At 53.6% G+C, this 16559-nt stretch overlaps 5 protein-coding genes across 5 annotated transcripts; 2 read left to right on the top strand and 3 right to left on the bottom strand.

Moving 5' to 3' along the window:
- Positions 1 to 449: 449 nt before the first annotated feature.
- J4E79_000339 (uncharacterized protein) lies at positions 450 to 3179 on the bottom strand (the record flags this gene model as incomplete). Its single annotated transcript, XM_049349256.1, has 3 exons — positions 450 to 2575; positions 2628 to 3005; positions 3074 to 3179. 3 exons carry the CDS (start codon positions 3177 to 3179, stop codon positions 450 to 452), a joined length of 2610 nt encoding a protein of 869 aa, XP_049216043.1.
- A 3150-nt stretch (positions 3180 to 6329) lies between these two features.
- J4E79_000340 (uncharacterized protein) lies at positions 6330 to 7119 on the top strand (the record flags this gene model as incomplete). Its single annotated transcript, XM_049349257.1, has 2 exons — positions 6330 to 6674; positions 6730 to 7119. 2 exons carry the CDS (start codon positions 6330 to 6332, stop codon positions 7117 to 7119), a joined length of 735 nt encoding a protein of 244 aa, XP_049216044.1.
- Positions 7120 to 8124: 1005 nt separating this feature from the next.
- Positions 8125 to 9365, top strand: J4E79_000341 (uncharacterized protein; the record flags this gene model as incomplete). The annotated part of the gene is made up of 2 exons (XM_049349258.1): positions 8125 to 8593; positions 8641 to 9365. 2 exons carry the CDS (start codon positions 8125 to 8127, stop codon positions 9363 to 9365), a joined length of 1194 nt encoding a protein of 397 aa, XP_049216045.1.
- Positions 9366 to 9617: 252 nt separating this feature from the next.
- Positions 9618 to 11860, bottom strand: J4E79_000342 (uncharacterized protein; the record flags this gene model as incomplete). The annotated part of the gene is made up of 3 exons (XM_049349259.1): positions 9618 to 10478; positions 10615 to 11396; positions 11623 to 11860. The coding sequence occupies 3 exons, from the start codon at positions 11858 to 11860 to the stop codon at positions 9618 to 9620; spliced, it is 1881 nt and encodes a 626-aa protein (XP_049216046.1).
- A 1448-nt stretch (positions 11861 to 13308) lies between these two features.
- On the bottom strand, positions 13309 to 14497 carry J4E79_000343 (uncharacterized protein; the record flags this gene model as incomplete). Its single annotated transcript, XM_049349260.1, has 2 exons — positions 13309 to 13896; positions 13952 to 14497. 2 exons carry the CDS (start codon positions 14495 to 14497, stop codon positions 13309 to 13311), a joined length of 1134 nt encoding a protein of 377 aa, XP_049216047.1.
- Between the last annotated feature and the right edge of the window lie 2062 nt (positions 14498 to 16559).

Genomic DNA, 16559 nt, shown 5'->3' on the forward strand with positions numbered 1-16559 from the left:
GCACAGCACAACAGTGCGCACTGCACATGCATTGTATAATCTTTCATTTCGACTCCGCATTCAATCCTCAGCCCCTGGAAGCCTCTCGCTGCACATCCGCCAGTCCTCCCTTCACTGCACACACCGCTCATTGTAAATGCCGCATCGTCTGGCAGCCGACAACGACTATCTCCGTCGGCACCACGAGAGAAAAAGAAAAAGGCTCCGATGCCATTGGCAGCTGCACGCGAATGCCACGGATGAAATGTCAGTGCCACGCCAATCATGTCGCATACGGGCGCAATTCCCTCGTAATTTCCTGGCTGTGGCCAATCAGCGATGATCCTCCTTCTCAATCCTCGTCGAGCCCGCACCTAAACACACGTGACGCATAGAGCAGCGCTTGAACAGCCGGACATGTTGGTAAAGCAGGATCGAATGGGTATCGAATTCAGAACATTAAACGCAGTTTACACAGGACTGTCCAAATCACCCTCACAGCTTCCACTCGCCGTCCCACACCTCAGATGCAAATCATCCGACGCAGCACCAATCCAGACTCCATAATCACCGCCAACAGCAGGAATCACCCAGTTCTGCGACACTACATCCCACACACTAAGATCCTTTCTTGTGACCCTCAGACTAAGCGTCTGGCTAGCCCCGGCCTCCAGTTCCCTCGTCTTTTCAAAGTCACGAAGCTGAATGACGGGTGTGTCGACTGTGCTCTCGTTGGGGAACTGGATGTACAGTTGTGCGACGGCCTTGCCCGCGCGGCTTCCCGTGTTGGTGACGATGACGGTGATGTCGTATGCCGTGTCGAATAGAGCGGGGTTTCCTCCTTGTGCGCCACCAGCTGGTAGACCAGGTTTCTGCTCGTTTGAGTAACCCGTGGGGTATGGGTATGTCGAAGTCGAGTTGCCAATCTTGGCTGCGGCATCGGCATCGTTCTTGTCGAGCCACGAGTAGAGGTAGCGCCAGATGCGGTTGAAGTTCTCTGGCCAGTACGCCTCGGAAGCCGGAGGCATGGCGGTTGAGTAGGTGGGTGTCTCGCCCTTCGCGGGACGAGCTGGCGGCGCGGCTGTAAGCCGAGTTACTGGAGTAATGGTCGCGTTGGCGAATGAGAACGACGTGTAGCTGAGTCCGTGACCGAAGGCGTACCGAGGTGTGATATTGGCCTTGTGGAAGTGACGGTAGTCGATGTAGAGACCCTCGGTAAAGGTATCCTGTGGTTGCCCAATCTGATATCCGACAAGGCTCAAAGACTGGGGGTAATCATCTTCGGAGTTGGGGAGAGTGTACGGCAGATGGCCTGATGGAGACACATCGCCGTAGAGAACCTGCATCAGTGAGTCTCCTGCTTCTTGGCCAGGCAGATGGGCGAAGAGGACGGCTTTGACCGAAGGTAGATCGTGCCATTGATCCATGAGAATGGGACCGACGGTATGTACCACAACCACAACGTTGGAGTACTTGGCTGCTACGTCCCTGATAAGCTTATCGCCATTGTGCCATAGGTTAAGGTTCGAAGAAGTCCGATCTCCTGGGTTGTTCTCAACAGTGATATAGTTTTCGCCAGAGTCTGCAGTCACAAAGACGACGGCAGTGTCGCTCGGCGATGGGTTCGAGTTTCCTGGGAAGGAATCCGTATTGAAGAACTGATAGTTGGCGCCACGGGTCTTGAAGCCGTCGATCGGGCTGTTCATGTAGGGGTATCTCGCTGAGCCAGATCCCCATCCCATTCCTAGTGTGCCTTTGTTGCATCCTTGGTCCGCGCACGAGTTTATCCCGTCGGGGTTCTTCTCCGCGTCTGTGCCAAAGATCTTCAGGGTACCGTTGGAAGACAGAGGTAGCAAGCCGTCCTGATTCTTCAAGAGTGTGATAGCATCGCGGGCCACTTCACGAGCGACCTCTGCATGGTTGCCCTGAACATCCACAAACTCATTCACGATACCTTGAGGCGAGATAAGAGCGCCTGGATAAAGAGGACCCTCGGCGTTCTGAGTGTTGGCATCGAAATTGGGTCGCGGGTAGTCCTGGTCCTGGCCCATCTTGAAGTAGGTGGCAAGAATGCGTGTGACAGCATCGTTCAAGCGGTCCACTGGGAGAGATCCGTTGAGAATGGCACGCGACTGCTCGTACATCCAGTAAGAGTTGCCAAAGAGTGGAATGGTGTGGATGTCTCCAGGCATGGACATGTCAAGTCCTGCGAGCGCCGAAGCGACACCGGAGATCTGAGCAAGCCAGTCAGACATGACGAAGCCCTGGAACCCAAGCTCCTCCTTCAATATACCGTTGATCAAGTAACTGTTCTGCGAGCATGCACTTCCGTTGACAGCGTTGTAAGCAATCATGACGGCACCAACGCCGGAACGTACACCCTCAGCAAATGGCCAAAGATAGAGCTCATGAAGCGTGCGATCGTCCAAATTCGATGAAATGCCAGGCTTGACCAGGTTGTACATGCGGTACTCTTCCTGCTCGTTTGCGATCAGATGCTTGATTGTGGCTATGACGCCCGTGCTCTGGATGCCTTCGATGGAAAGAGCTCCACCAAAAGCCTGGAGAACAGGATCTGAGCCGAATCCTTCCCAGTCTTTGTCTCTGTTAGCTCAAACATCAAGGCTGGCTTCTGTTGATGCACTTACTTCTACCGCCACGCGGTTTACGTCCTAGCGGACCGACCGACGGTCCGAGATGAACGTTTACTCCCTTGCCACGGAACTCTTCGCCGATCGCAACACCACGACGATAGAGAAGATCCTTGTCCCATGTGGCTCCCACCGTGATGCCGGCAGGGAAGGCAGTGTTGTGATCCGTGTTTCTGACACCTAGAGGTCCGTCCTGCAAGCAGAGCTGAGGGATGCCTACTCTTTCTGCGCTGCCTGTGTTTCCGACGCATCTTCCCATGAAGATTCCACTACCGGCTGTGAGGTTGGTCTTTTCGGCAAGTGTCATGTTCGAAACAAGAAGAGATGCCTTTCGGTAGCTCTCAGTCCAGTCCGATGCCCATCCTCCATGGGGAGCTATGTAGAATCAGTATCGCTATGCTCGGTACAAAACTAGTCGGTCGATGTTATCTCCGATAACTTACCTGGGTAATATGGTGCCGCAACATATCCAGCTGGAACAGGATCACGTCGCTGAAGAGCAGCACCAGCGGCGAGTGTAGAGAAACATAGGACAAGAGAGGGAATCATGATGAAGGAATGACTGTAGATCAGCGAGTGAGCGTCAAGGAGGACGGTAGCCTACAACTAGGCATGGGAAGGAGATCACGGTCCTTTGTATAAAGAGCCCCTGCTTGAGCCAAATCCAACCCCGCAACACCAAGCCGGTATGGATATCGCATTTCTACCAAAACTAAGCGTGCACTAGCCATGGTGTTGTATAGTGATAGACACGGTGGGTAACGCGCATGACGGAAACAGGCATAAGACCGAGTAGTATTGTCGTGCGTCAAGGCTCAATGCTGGGGTCAAGGATTTAGGCCGGCTAATGATCGGATGCTCAAAAGGCGCATGACAATCTCGGAAGGGACTGCAGCTGTTACACAACCGCTAGGGGCAGCGCCATACGCCTGAGACAACCCAACTCTTCTTAACAGAGAAAGTACAAAGAGAAACGTCCTCGCTCACGAAGAAAAGTACATGCCTAATGTATATTCAAAGTGATTGGTCTTGAATCGATCTTCGTATCTCGTGTAGAGTGCTAAGTTCAAGACTGGGGTACAAAGTCGTTGTATTGCCAAGCTGGCGGTCTCCTACAAGCTGCCTGTATAGGTGCACCACGATCCGATCTGATCGAGTGTAGATTGCGAAGGCTTTGTCCAATGCGCCACGTGCAGCCATAGCAGTCATGCGGCACGTTGCGTCGAAGCCATGATCGTAGCTGAATGTATTCGTCTTCAGCCACATCAACGGTCCCATCACATGTCAAGATACCCGTTGGCTCGGACAGTGGATGAAGGGGTTGCGGGGTGGAGATGAAGACGACAAGGAGGATCGTGATGATGGACAGGGGCAAGGCGACCTCGGCTGCACTGGCGTATCCCCTTTCTGCTTCCGGCACACCCATCGAGCTTGTTCTCCGCCAACCACCGCGCGTGTGGACCTATGATCTCATGTTCAAATCACACCGGCATTATGCAAAGTAGCAGGTACCGAGATGGAGTATTGGATGCGATCTTAGCATACACCAACCGGGCTGCTGGCTCGACTCGAATCCGAGTCATCGATCAAGGCCCCGGGGCAAATCTTGCCGAGTAGGGAGACAACTGAAGCGGTGCCGTGGAAGAGTAACCTTGCCCCTTTGAAATGCTGAGCGGTAAACACAAACCCAATGTTTCGCTTCACAAAAATGAGCACCTACGACGTGATTATCAAATCATCAGACGCCAGAGGTACTCAAGTCATGAGAAGTCGCCCAACCGCCTGTGGCATTGAGGCTCACAGGCTGGACGTTTTCGAATGTTCGTGCAACGAAAGCAAAAGGCCATAGCGGAACTCCAAGTTCCGCGAATGACTTGGGTCTGGTAGCTATGCAAGCCCGAAGTTGATCCGACATGTTCAGCGAGTTGGGGACCAAGCGAACGCGCCTGCTACGATGGTTGTAAAGCATACAGTATACTCGGAGAGGACCTCGGGACCATCGGGGCACACGACAGTTGGTTCAACAGAGTGACCAGCTGGGTGGGTACCGAAACACATTCGTTGGGGTACTGAGCAGTTGCTATTCTTAATGGACCATACCCAACTTCGATCCAGAATGTTTATTGCTATTCTCCGGGCACACGGTGCGGAGTGCTCTTTCCGCGGTTTAATGGTGAATGAATTGCAATGAGTGACGATGTTGGGGTGAGGAGGCTTGGTGCATGCTGTTTATCGATTCTGGTGAGTTCGGATGCCGAGGTTGGGGCTGTGTGAAAGGCCACCTGGGCACGCTGCAGCGTCAGACGAACGCTTCTCTGGTACGACATGACCGCTTGTCGAACCGAGAAATTCTTTGTATGATGCACTACCGAAACGCATTTTCTAGTCATCTACGGCTTGGCTATGCCCTTACTTAGAATACCTACATAGTAAAGCGCGGCATTGCTGCACCCACACAGGTCTGCGTTGCAGGTGCCGTCGAATCCGATGCAGCTGCAAGCGACGCGGTACCGCACTTGCGAAACACTGCTACAGCACGTCAGGCATTGATCTCCAAAGCTCCAGTTCGTCAGAGGCACAGCAACGGCCGGCAGCAGTTCGCGGGCGCTTCTCATGGGAGCCTTGGACAGAACGTGCTTTCGGTTCTTCCCGCGGTCCCGCTGTGATGTGAATTCGTGTTTGCTGAGACCCACAACCCACACTCGCCCATCCAGTGGCCGCGCCTGTCGTGAGCGCCTCGCGGGCTATCGGGCGGCCGCATATTCTTTTTGCGTCTTGAGGTCGGCTATTCTCAAGCCCTCCAAGGTTCCCTTGAACTCCCTGAGCTCAGTGCGCCGTTTCGAAAACGTCTTTGGAACGGGTTGCTGACCTTCCACTCCACGTTTCTGCACATGCATCTATCTGCAGGTCCCCGAGCTCAGCCCTACTGATTATTGATGACTACGACATCCTACAGGTGTTCGACCAGATGAGGCACCCCTTGCCCTTGTGTCGCTTGCCAAGGTCTTTATTTGGGCCCTACTTATGCGCTCGCCGAATCAGATTAGCCGCCCTTTCCCCTCCATCGCTGCCCCTCCACCACTCGCCAGCGGGGATATTCTTAGACACAGCCGCATCAGGGAACACAGTGGGATATTCTCAAACAGGCGCTTCCGCTATAGTCCCCCTTCCTTGTTCGAGGGACGAACCGCTCACGGTTTGTGCTTCGGCCATTCACAGGCCCAATTTGGGCCTGCCCTGGTCCCTTTTCATGGCGCTTGGAGCCACGACCCAGTGAACAGCCTCCTCTTCGCCTAGTCGCACATGCCGTTCTCGGTAGATGAAGATCGATCCGGCGATTACAGAAACATGTCCTGGTTTCAAAACAATTCTCCGAGTGGCCTACTGGTCTTTGTCGTGGATGGAGGCTCTGTATGCGGCTCACTGTATAAAGATGTTGGCCATGCCCCCTTGATAGAGCCTCAGACAATACAGACCCAAAGGTACGAACAGCAGTTGTTTCATTTCTACTCGCAAGGATATCTCCTACCTGTCGTTCCTCATCCGTCACTCTCGTTCGCCTACGCCAACACTCCCCTAATCATAATACGCTACTCGGTCGCTTCCATTGCTCTCATCTTCCTCCTCGCCGCGTCTTTCCTATCTCCATTCTCGTCATCACTTTCTTGTCCTACTAGTCTTTTCATTCAACTGGTCAACATGCCTAAGATTGAAAAGGGCCCGGCGCACCGCCTTTCCGTGTCGACCGCATCGGCCGCAGGCGGAACTCGCAGTTCCTCTTGGTCCGCTAGAGATGATGAGACGCTCATTCAGGCCAGGGCTCAAGGCCTCAACTGGAACCAGATTGGACCGAAGCACTTCCCTTCCAAGACGCCAAATGCCTGTCGCAAACGGCACGAACGGTTGATGGAGAGGCAAAATGCGGAGCAGTGGGACGGCGTGAAGCTGGACGTACTAGCGCAAGCCTATATGGAAGTTCGAAGGGACATGTGGAGCATGTTGGCTGCCCGAGTTGGAGAGAAATGGCAATTGGTAGAGACAAAGGTATGTCATGCGTGATTTCGTACTCTTTGGAGCACCTGGTGTTGACTCTACTCAGTGCATGGAGAAGGGTCTCAAGAACCTCACTCAGGCCTTTAGGTCGGCACAAAAGAAGCTCGAGAATGGTACCTACCACGACCATGAAGATAGTGGCGTAGGCATTTCTGACCTGGAAGAAGAACAAGAGGATCCCCATGTGGAAATGCATAGCATGTCTACGATTCCCGAAAATCATTACTCCGCATACCCAAGCTACCCGTTACATCAACACCAACATCAGCAACGGGTACCGAGCATCCAGTCTATGCTGCAGCCAATGCCACAACACCCACATCACATGCAACAGCCGATGCAACAACAAATGCAACAGCAAATGCAACCACCGATGCAGCAGACTATGCAGCAGCCCATGCAATACGCTTCGCATCACCTCCCGCATCAGCAATAATCTCGCAGTGTCATTGCCAGCCGGCTGACTCTTTCTCAATGTCTCATATCTGTTTTACATCTCGTTGTCACGATCGCTACGAACTCTCAGCTTACCTTAAAAGCGGCAAGCAGTCTCTTTTTGTCCCAATACCCCCCCATTGAAGACAGTCGATACCACGGGCAACCTCTCTGGTGGCTTTCTCAGGCACGCATCACCTCGATGATGGATTATAGCCAGTCGTACTGGCAGTCACCTTATACCCCTTGAACCTACGACATTCGCACGGAGGACTGTAATCAGGAAGGAGGAGCCGGACATTCATTCCCATCTGGACCGGGTATGCGAGGAAGGCTTAATTGGCGTTTTTCATTTTCGAAGTTTCCAGTACATGCTTTTCATGGTAACACTTGGGCATGGAGAGGGCCCTTATCGATGATGTAGCCATATATTTCTTGTCAATGTTACATTTTTCATCCCTTTATTCCACGTCGCGGCCATGGTTCGCAATGGCTGTCATACTGTCACACATCCGGAGCAAGTCCGATCCGTTACTGAACATATCTCAGCCTACCAGCAATCACAGAGACTCGGCTGCATCGATTTTGTGATCGCCCACGAGTCATGACAGTAGCCCTCATCGAGCGCTTCATTCTCAAGTTTGAGCCGTTGTTGTGACAGCTACAGCACAGCCCCCCACATGCACTCAGCCTCACACTGCACCTATATTCTACCCCACCCCGCAAACTCCCAATACAAACTCGCAGCACCTTGCAGCCCCCAAATATACGTATTCCTGCAGCGGCACGATAGCTATCCGTCGGCTTACCACGCGACAAACTCGTGCGCACGCGCGGGCTAGCAATCCATCTCGGGCCCCGGACCTCGATGGTGCCGCGCTAAAAACGTATCATGACATAACCACCGTTTTGGCCGCACGCGCGCTTGCTGGCCCCCAATCCGCCCTTTGGCTTCTGCGAAGGTGGACGCGAGAAATTACAATGTTTGAGCGTGTGCGATTGCGCGATGCCCCGAGCCCCTCTGCTTCGCGTTCCCTATACCGATCCCCTCCCGGCACCTAAGCTGATTCCCGCGAGCGCGACGACGGCGAGCGGTGCCATCGCGGCTTTGGTCGACTTCTTGTCGCCGTCCCTGTCCACGTCCGGTGCGCCTTCGAGGGCGGCGCAATCGAGCTTCTCGACTCGGCTTGGTCGGGGCGAGCATGCGGGCAAGACGCTGCTGCTTACGGGGGCAGGTATCTCGGTAGCGTCTGGCTTGGCCGATTACAGAGGCACAAATGGCACCTACACACTGAACAAGACGTACCGGCCCGTCTACTTTCACGAGTTCTGTGACAGCCACGAAGCGAGGAAGAGGTATTGGGCGAGGAGTTTCCTCGGCTGGACGAACCTAGAGAAGGCCAAGCCAAACAAGGCCCACGAGGCTTGTGGCGAGTTGGGGCGTATGGGTGTTGCTGGAAGTATCATCACGCAGAGTAGGTTCTCCCTGGCAAACGTCACAGCATGCTAACGAGTTGAGCAGACGTAGACTCGTTCCACCCAACGGCGCACCCCGACCTCTCCACCATCGAGCTACACGGCTACCTGCGCAACCTCGTCTGCCTCACCTGTCGCAACGAATATTCGCGCCGGGCTTTCCAGAGCCAACTCACCACCCTGAACCCCTCCTGGGCCGCTTTCCTCGCCGAGATGATCGAATCGGGCGCCCTAGACACCGAGAACCCCGACGAGCGCCGCAAGAAAGGGCTCAAGTCGAACCCAGATGGTGACGTCGACGTGCCCAACGCCCCGTACACCACATTCCGATACCCTCCGTGTCCGACGTGCTTGGAGAAGCCGCCAAAGCGCGCAGACGGAGGCAAGGTCCACGTACAAGTCGACAAGGATGGCGCCTGGGACCCGGCGAGCGAAGGCGGAGTGCTGAAGCCTGCTGTCATCATGTTCGGCGAGTCTATACCCGCTGCCACAAAAGTCGCTGCGGAAGAGGCAGTCGATGCAGCAGGCAGGATACTCGTCATTGGAAGTAGTCTTGCGACGTACTCTGCCTGGCGGCTAGTGAAGAAAGCAAAGGACATGCAGATGCCGATTGGGATACTCAACATGGGTGGTGTCCGGGGCGAGGAAACCTTCTTTGGAAACGTCGCGGACACCAATACTGGCCGGGAAGCTGCGCGCTTAAGTGAGAATGCGGAGAAGGTTCTACCCCAGGTTGTGAGGATACTGCAGGAGATGAAGGAGACGAAGTAGAACATGTACGAAAGATGACGAAGTCAACACTGGCTCGGCAAGATACCATTGAGTCAATACGGTAATCAAGTTTGCCGTGAAGGCCGCCAAGCTAGCTAAACGATGCGCAGCATTCTAGGTATAACTTCCCATCCAACTCCAACGTTGCGTAAATGTGATATCATGTGATGAAGCAATTCATCCATCCGATGCGCGCCTGTACTGCGCGTGGGAAGAAGACAACCGGACACCCAACCCAAACCCAAAGAAACCTTACGCAACACCTTCACTATCCATTCCCTCTCCCCTTTCCTCCCCATCAATGTCCTCAACAACCATCGTAAACCTGTCTTCCTTGAGCTTCATTCCCGGCGCCATGACCTCCCCCTTCTCTCTCTTCTGTATCAGCGTTCCCAAGTCTCTGCCTGGAATCGCCCTCAGATCCTCACTACAGCTACGGCAAATCCGCAACTGACACCACGTACACGCCCACTTCCTATCTTTGTCGTTCTCATGGCACACCATGCAGCCCATGGGCTGGAATATATTGTTAGACCAGATGTTGTGGCAATGTCTTGTGTAGCAGGAGAGTTGTGCGGGCGTGATACGTGGAATGTAAGACACGGGCAAAGGGATTGGTCGGCGGGTTAGGGGCTCGAAGGGAGGCGGTGTGGGTGGCGTTGTGGGCTCTGTGCGCAAGCCGTCAACGGGTGATGTTGGAACGGAAGGTCCTGGGAAGGGGGAGAGGTTGTAATCTTGGAGGTCGGATGATGTTGGGCGGGATGATGGGGCACTTGTGGGTCGTTGGAAGCCCGGGGATGGTTCGGGTGGGTCTAGTGATGTGGTGCGCATGGGTAGTCGGGTCTCAGCTGGTGGAGTGGTGCTTTGAAGTGGTAATTCCGACATTGCGAGGTATTCTTCCTGCTCTGTTGACTTTTGCTGGGTCTCAGTGGTGGCAACAGCAGGTTCGAAGCTAAAAGGCCGCCTCTCATCTTTTGGTGGTGGCAGTGGGGAAACCGGAGAGATCTCAGCATCCTTCTTTGCTAGGACTGGCTTCAACGTCGGGGAAGGTGTCATCTCAGGCGTAATGGTGTGCAATTCCATCGTGGGGATTGGAGGAGCCGGCCTCATTGCCTACGAGATCTCAGTCAGCAAACAGTATTCTTCTTTTGGAACAGGATCCAGGTACCCTTGAGTTTGCGAACATTGCAACGCAGTACGACAACTATCGTACAAGTACTGGAGAGGGAAAGGGGAGGCAAATATATACCTTCAAGACATTGAAGCCTGTGCTGCTTTTGCCGCGGAAGTGAAGGGGCGATGCCGGGGCTTTGATACGAGGGTTTGAGGGAAGACCCGTGAAGACTTTCTTAGGTGGTGCAGGGACCCTGGTGTCTTGTTCTTCCTCCGGTGTCGGTGGGAGCTCTGCTTCCGTCTTTCGTAGCTTTTCGGCGGGCTGAGGTGCGGCAGCCTCGGGCATGTTTGCTTGACTGTCGACACTGCCTTTCCTTGAGACAGCATCTGATCGCTGGCTATCGACGCTCAAGGTTCTGGGCGCTGATGTGGGGGGCATTGGAGCGCCCTTCCTTCCTCGCGGTCCATTATTCAGTTCTGCCAGACTTTTGAACTTTTTGAGACCTTGGTCTGGTACTGCTTTGCGCCCAATAACCGATGATGTGGTTGTAGTAGACGTCTCCGTAGAGTCTCTGCTTTCGCCTTGGGAAAGAAGCGAATCGTTTCTCGCGAGATCCGTCGCTGGCCTTGACGATTGGCTTCCCGCATCAGACTGCTTAACCGACTTCCGCCTCTCGGACTTTGCAGGTGGTGGAGGTGGAAGATCTTTCTCCTCTATTGCTGAAGAAGGGAGAGACTCTGATCGTGCTGGGAATGCTGGGGTAGGGGGCACAGTCGCTGTTGAACCGTTGCTGATGGTAAGCTTGAGAGATGCTGGCTTAGATTCGCGAGATAGGCTACGTGACTCGATCCTCCTCCTTGGTCGAGGTGGGGAGCCTGGCACCGGACTCCTTGGGAGAACAGGTGCGTCTTGGTCATCTGTTCTCTGTTAGCACCATTCGCCCAGGTATATGATATCATGGCTTTGTCCATGCGGCTCTCTGAGCGACGACAAAGCAACGATGATGTATCACCACGCATACAGCACATTGGCATGCGGAATCGAGGTTGCAATATGACACACAGTCTGTACCAGCGAGCTCTTGATGAATAACCAAACACGGATGCAATCCATTATAATAGAATTTGTGTGATCTCTGCTTACCTCTCAACTGAAACTTTGCTTCCATTCTCATCGCAGCTGGAAGCGGTTCACGTGCGACGCTATCTGATCGTGACGGCGGCGCAGGAAGCTTTTTGTCCGCAGGTACGGGCGACCACGTTGAAGGAGATGCGTCGCCTCGGCCAAAAGAGTTGCCATAGTCGTTAAGTAGTGCGCTGACGATGTCTTGTCTGGATGCAGGCGCAGATAACATGCTTTGTTGAGCCATGACGTCGGCCATCGTAGGGTCGAGATATGGAATGTCGTGTATTAGTTCAAGTGGAGGTAGCGGTCAAGGAACGGTGTCGGATGTATGAAAAGTATTCGAGGAGACGTCGATAATGAATGTGTCTAAGGAGCGTGGTGGCAACAAAGAGAGTGACTATGCCGTGAAGCAAGATGAAGAGACAGGCCTGCCCGATTAATATCGACTTTGTCAATTAGTACAAGTCATGAGGGAATGAGAGGAGTGGAAGGGACACGCATAGCAAACTCTCGCGGCGAAGCTGGACGTCTCAGGTACAAGAAAGTGCATGGGACACGGCTGGCAGAAGACTGGTCGGGCCTTTCAAACGCATGAAGTGTTTGACATAAGAGCCAGGAAGAGGCTGGCCTGGCACAGCTGACGACCAAGGGCTGCGCGGATCATCCATGCAAGGATGGAGGGCGTTGGAGATGACAGGACAGTCCACAGCTCCACCGCGGCGCGGGAAACCAACGTTGTTCTGCTGAATTGGTCCACGGGGCATGCCGGCCGACCTGGCAATTCCTTACCACAGCCGGTCTTGACATGGACGCAATCAAGTCCATAGCGCAAATCAAGTGCATGTTATCGACGTTGTACAAAAGGTCCGACAACGGGAAGCTGAAGCACAACGTTGATGTGTAACGTCCCAGGCGACCGCTTTCTGTCAAATCACGGCACCCCGCAAGGCTGATCACCACGTGACCAGGGTCCGCCACGTTTCAGGCTTGTTCGGAGGAGATCGAGAAGACATGCCGAGCAGGTGATCAAACCCACAGCCGGACATGCGCTGACGTGTGACGTTCGCAGATCCACATATTGTCCTTGTCCGCCTTACATGGAGTCACCATATCCATCGCGCGCTATGCTGTAATTTCCTTCTCTTCGGAAACAAGTGCGTCGGCCGAAACGAAATGACAACAACGGGGACAGGGTATAGGCAAATCGTCAGCGGGAGCGGACCCAAAGGCGCGATCGTGACGGATAGATTACCTGGGTATGTGGCATCGGTGACCAAGAATCCCAGGCTCATGGGTTGCGCCATGGCCCTTCATATTACACCGACAGACTCACAGCCAATCACTAATCAAGCCCTCGATACTGGTATTCGTGAAACGAGTTCAAAAAACTGCTTTGTGCGTAGCTGACTTTTGATCATTCGATCACAGTCTGTGCAATGTTATTGGTGTACAGAAAAGACGCCTCACTCATGGCGAACTGTGTACACGTCCAAGTGTCTCGTCGTGCCTCGACAGGCCGGATCGCGGCAAAAGCCAACGTTATGGGCCAGAGGACCCCATGACTATCCCGCCAGGTTTGCAACAATCCAAGACGGCCAAAAAAGAATCCTCCCAAGCGCCGTCGCTAATGACCAGTCGATCCTGATATCAATAATAACTAAGGTAAAGTATTTACAAGTATAGAATGTATAGGGTATCGCTCCATCACTGGAAGAAGTAAAGTAAAAACATTAAGATCAAGCTTATCGTGGGTGTGATTGTGGTGGTGGTCGTCGTCGATGCAGCCCCTTTGAGTGGGGCGGCCGTGACGTTGACAAACGTCGAGCCGCATGCTATTGATATTTGCTGAGCGGCCGAGGTATAGGTTTTTGAAAGAGGTTGTGTTGCGTTGTTGCTGTACGTGGCAAATACACCCATTGCTTGTTGCAAACACGAGTTGCAGGTTGGCCTTGATCCGCCGGGAAGTTCTTGGCCAATGGGTAGGTAGTATGGGTAGGCATCTCCCGGTGATGACATGTTGCTGACGGCGTTCGCAAAGCAATAATTTCCCTCGTCATCATGCAAACAGCTTGCTTGGTAAGACGGTTGGTATGCAACGAGGCCATTGTAAGCCTGTAGCACCAGGGGATTGTCGGTGTCGTAATCGGCTTTGCATGCCATTTCCGATAGCAGCTCCACTGCGAAATTATCCAGGGTAGGTTTGCATTGTGCTGCGTTTACTCCACAGGTTGCATCGAGAGTCTGTGTGATGCGTAGTGTAGATTTGGAGGCGTCGAAGAAACCGCTTGACGTCTGCATGGTACTGATTAGCCACACTCTTCTCTCTCGTATTATTGAAGTACCATACCTGCAATAGCAAGGAGAATGGGTGGCAGTCGTTGAATGCCTGACTCTGACGTAGGCGATTAAGGAAGTTTGCGCATGAGTTTGTGAAATTATTTGATAGGCCAGTATCGAATGCCGTGGGGACTTTGAATCCGGTGCCAGAGCCATCAGAGTCTGTTGTAATGGCGCGTTCCGAAAGAGTTGCAGAGGGTGTGCGGGTAACATCGTCGTCGCGTTTTAGAGGAGGCATCAATCGCGACGCGGTGGGTGGTGGGCTGAGATCCAGGTATAACGCCGATCCTGTCCAGGCAAGGTCGTCTTCGACGAGCAGGGCCGGTCGATCACCATAGGCTTCCGTTGCGGATACGGGGGCAGCCTGGGAACTGCAGGATAGAGATATGACGAGCAGCAGAAGCAGCGCGCGAAACTGTCGGCCGATGCGTGGTGACACTCGAAGATATAAGGGGACACCGCGGCAGCGGTTTTCGTGTTGCCTCCTCCGCGTTGGCAGGGGAGCATGGTGCGACAGGATCGCTACCGACTCGCATTCGAAACATTGAGGACTCATCTCCAATAAACGGTACTATAGCAGTCGAGGATGCTATTATTAACCGCAGAATTTCCTCGGAATCCGGATACCCATGGCCGTACGTAGGTACCGTTGCTGTGACAAGGAGGTTTGCCGCCACTGTCAATGACTGCCTAGGTACTTCGTCCAACCTCAGATTCGGGTACCTTGCAGTGGTTCAGCAAGTGTCCGAGGGCTTTTTGCGGGCCGTCAGGGGTAGGGTAACGGTGGTGACTAGGAAAAGGCAAAGAGTGACGGCCAGCTGGGGGGACTTGCTTATCAATGTCGATCGCAGCCAGAAGAACGGCACGAACAGCCTTTCGTCGATTTATTTAGCAGCCAGAACGTGTCCAAGCATGAGGAGCGGCCGGCCCTTATGATGATTGCCATGCAAGCAGCGAATCCTTCAAGCCACCGGCGCCCATGCCTGGCCTGCTAGCAGCTAACAAGCCACGACGGCCCCGTGCAAGCAAAACTCGTTTCTTCGGCTGATGACTGGCACGCGATTCGGGTAATAGAAGCTTTCGACCGAATCACGGTCTGTGAGCGGAATGACTATGATAGGCTGGATATGCACTGGTTTGTACAATGCAATAAAACGCAGCCAAATCGAGCGACGTTCTGGCCAGAAAAAACGGGACGCGGTTGTCTCTGGCGGCGCGGTCCCCAACGCCTTCGCCAAAGCCTGCCCCCTGCGCGGCAACAAGGCTCACACTACAGCGCCAGAATGCAGCCGCTACAGGGCATGTCGCGAGGAGCAGCGCTGTCAACGTAACTTTCTGGCAAGCGTTGGAAGTTGCGTTGCCCCTCCATGGCGCGGATGATGATGTAGATTGTGTTGTCCTGTTGAACATGGAGGTGGACTCGTTGCGCAGTGCGTTAGTGCCGGAGGTATAGCCTGGAAGTCGCTGCAACTGTCTCGCCGTCACGGCACCCAACACTCTAAACAGTGTCGCCAAGCCAATAAGCCACTGCGAGCCACGCCCCTATCGGCTCCGTTCCTTAACATCTTTCGTGTCTCGGTCAGCTACAGAGCGTGAGTCGATGTTCACATTGGACCACACGCCCGCTCGCTGGCCTCATTCAGCGCGCGTGGCCGGTCGTCTTCTCACGTCCCGACGTTTGAGGGCAGGTGTGTAGGACTAGCGAAGAACTTGTCCGTTACCCAGCAACCTTCCTGTCCGGCGTCCTGTGCCTTTACCAAGACTGCTCAATATCGTCTTGTCAGCAAACCAACATCGATGGCTATGTTGGCAAACGGCGCACGTATATGATACCGAGAACAATCTGTTTGCACCCTACAAGTGACCCCGCCCCCCTATGCACTTACCTATTCCGTAGGCACACGCCGCATGGAGTGACTACCTGTTCCTTGCCGTTCTCGAACGTCAGCTTTCGGCCACTGTCAAGCGGCAGTGTTAGTGCTCACGTTCCGGCTCTCCACATTATCAAAGGCGTATATCACACCGCTGTGTGCAGTCGCCATCTTTCAACATGAAGATTTTTAAGCCGATACACATTTGGGTCTGAGTTGCACACGAGACCTAGCCAACGACTTGAATGCACGGCGATCGCATCGGAGATCATGCCAGAGTCTCGGAAAGGACGGTGTGTTAAGATCCAGAATCACCCCATGGCCAATCCATTGAGCCTAAACTACCTCGTCCATACCGAGCATGACATATACTGATCGTTCGGCATCTGCAGGTTACGGACGTACCGGAGGAACCGTTCGGATGATTCGCATATCTGAACTTGTAGAGACGGAAGAGGTTATTCTACATGCCTTGGGTACGAGTACTTGCCCACAACGTAGCTACAGTATGTCAGATTGAGGTACACTGATACTCTTGCGGATGCGCGCCATGTACCTGGAACACTAGCGAGCACATAGAGTGCGCAGAAAAGATCTCACGGCAGTCCGTGCATCTTCTCTCATCAGATGCAACATGTCACTATTACAACGAGTATATGATGAGAGGCGAATATTTGTACGAGCACGTATATATCATGCACTCAAGGACTCTCGCTACAGTCGGTAGTTCGAAGAGGATGCACCTCT

The sequence above is a fragment of the Alternaria viburni genome, assembly GCF_023758015.1.
Source record: "Alternaria viburni strain BMP 2772 chromosome Unknown scaffold_1, whole genome shotgun sequence".
In the NCBI taxonomy this organism is placed as follows: Eukaryota; Fungi; Ascomycota; class Dothideomycetes; order Pleosporales; family Pleosporaceae; genus Alternaria; species Alternaria viburni.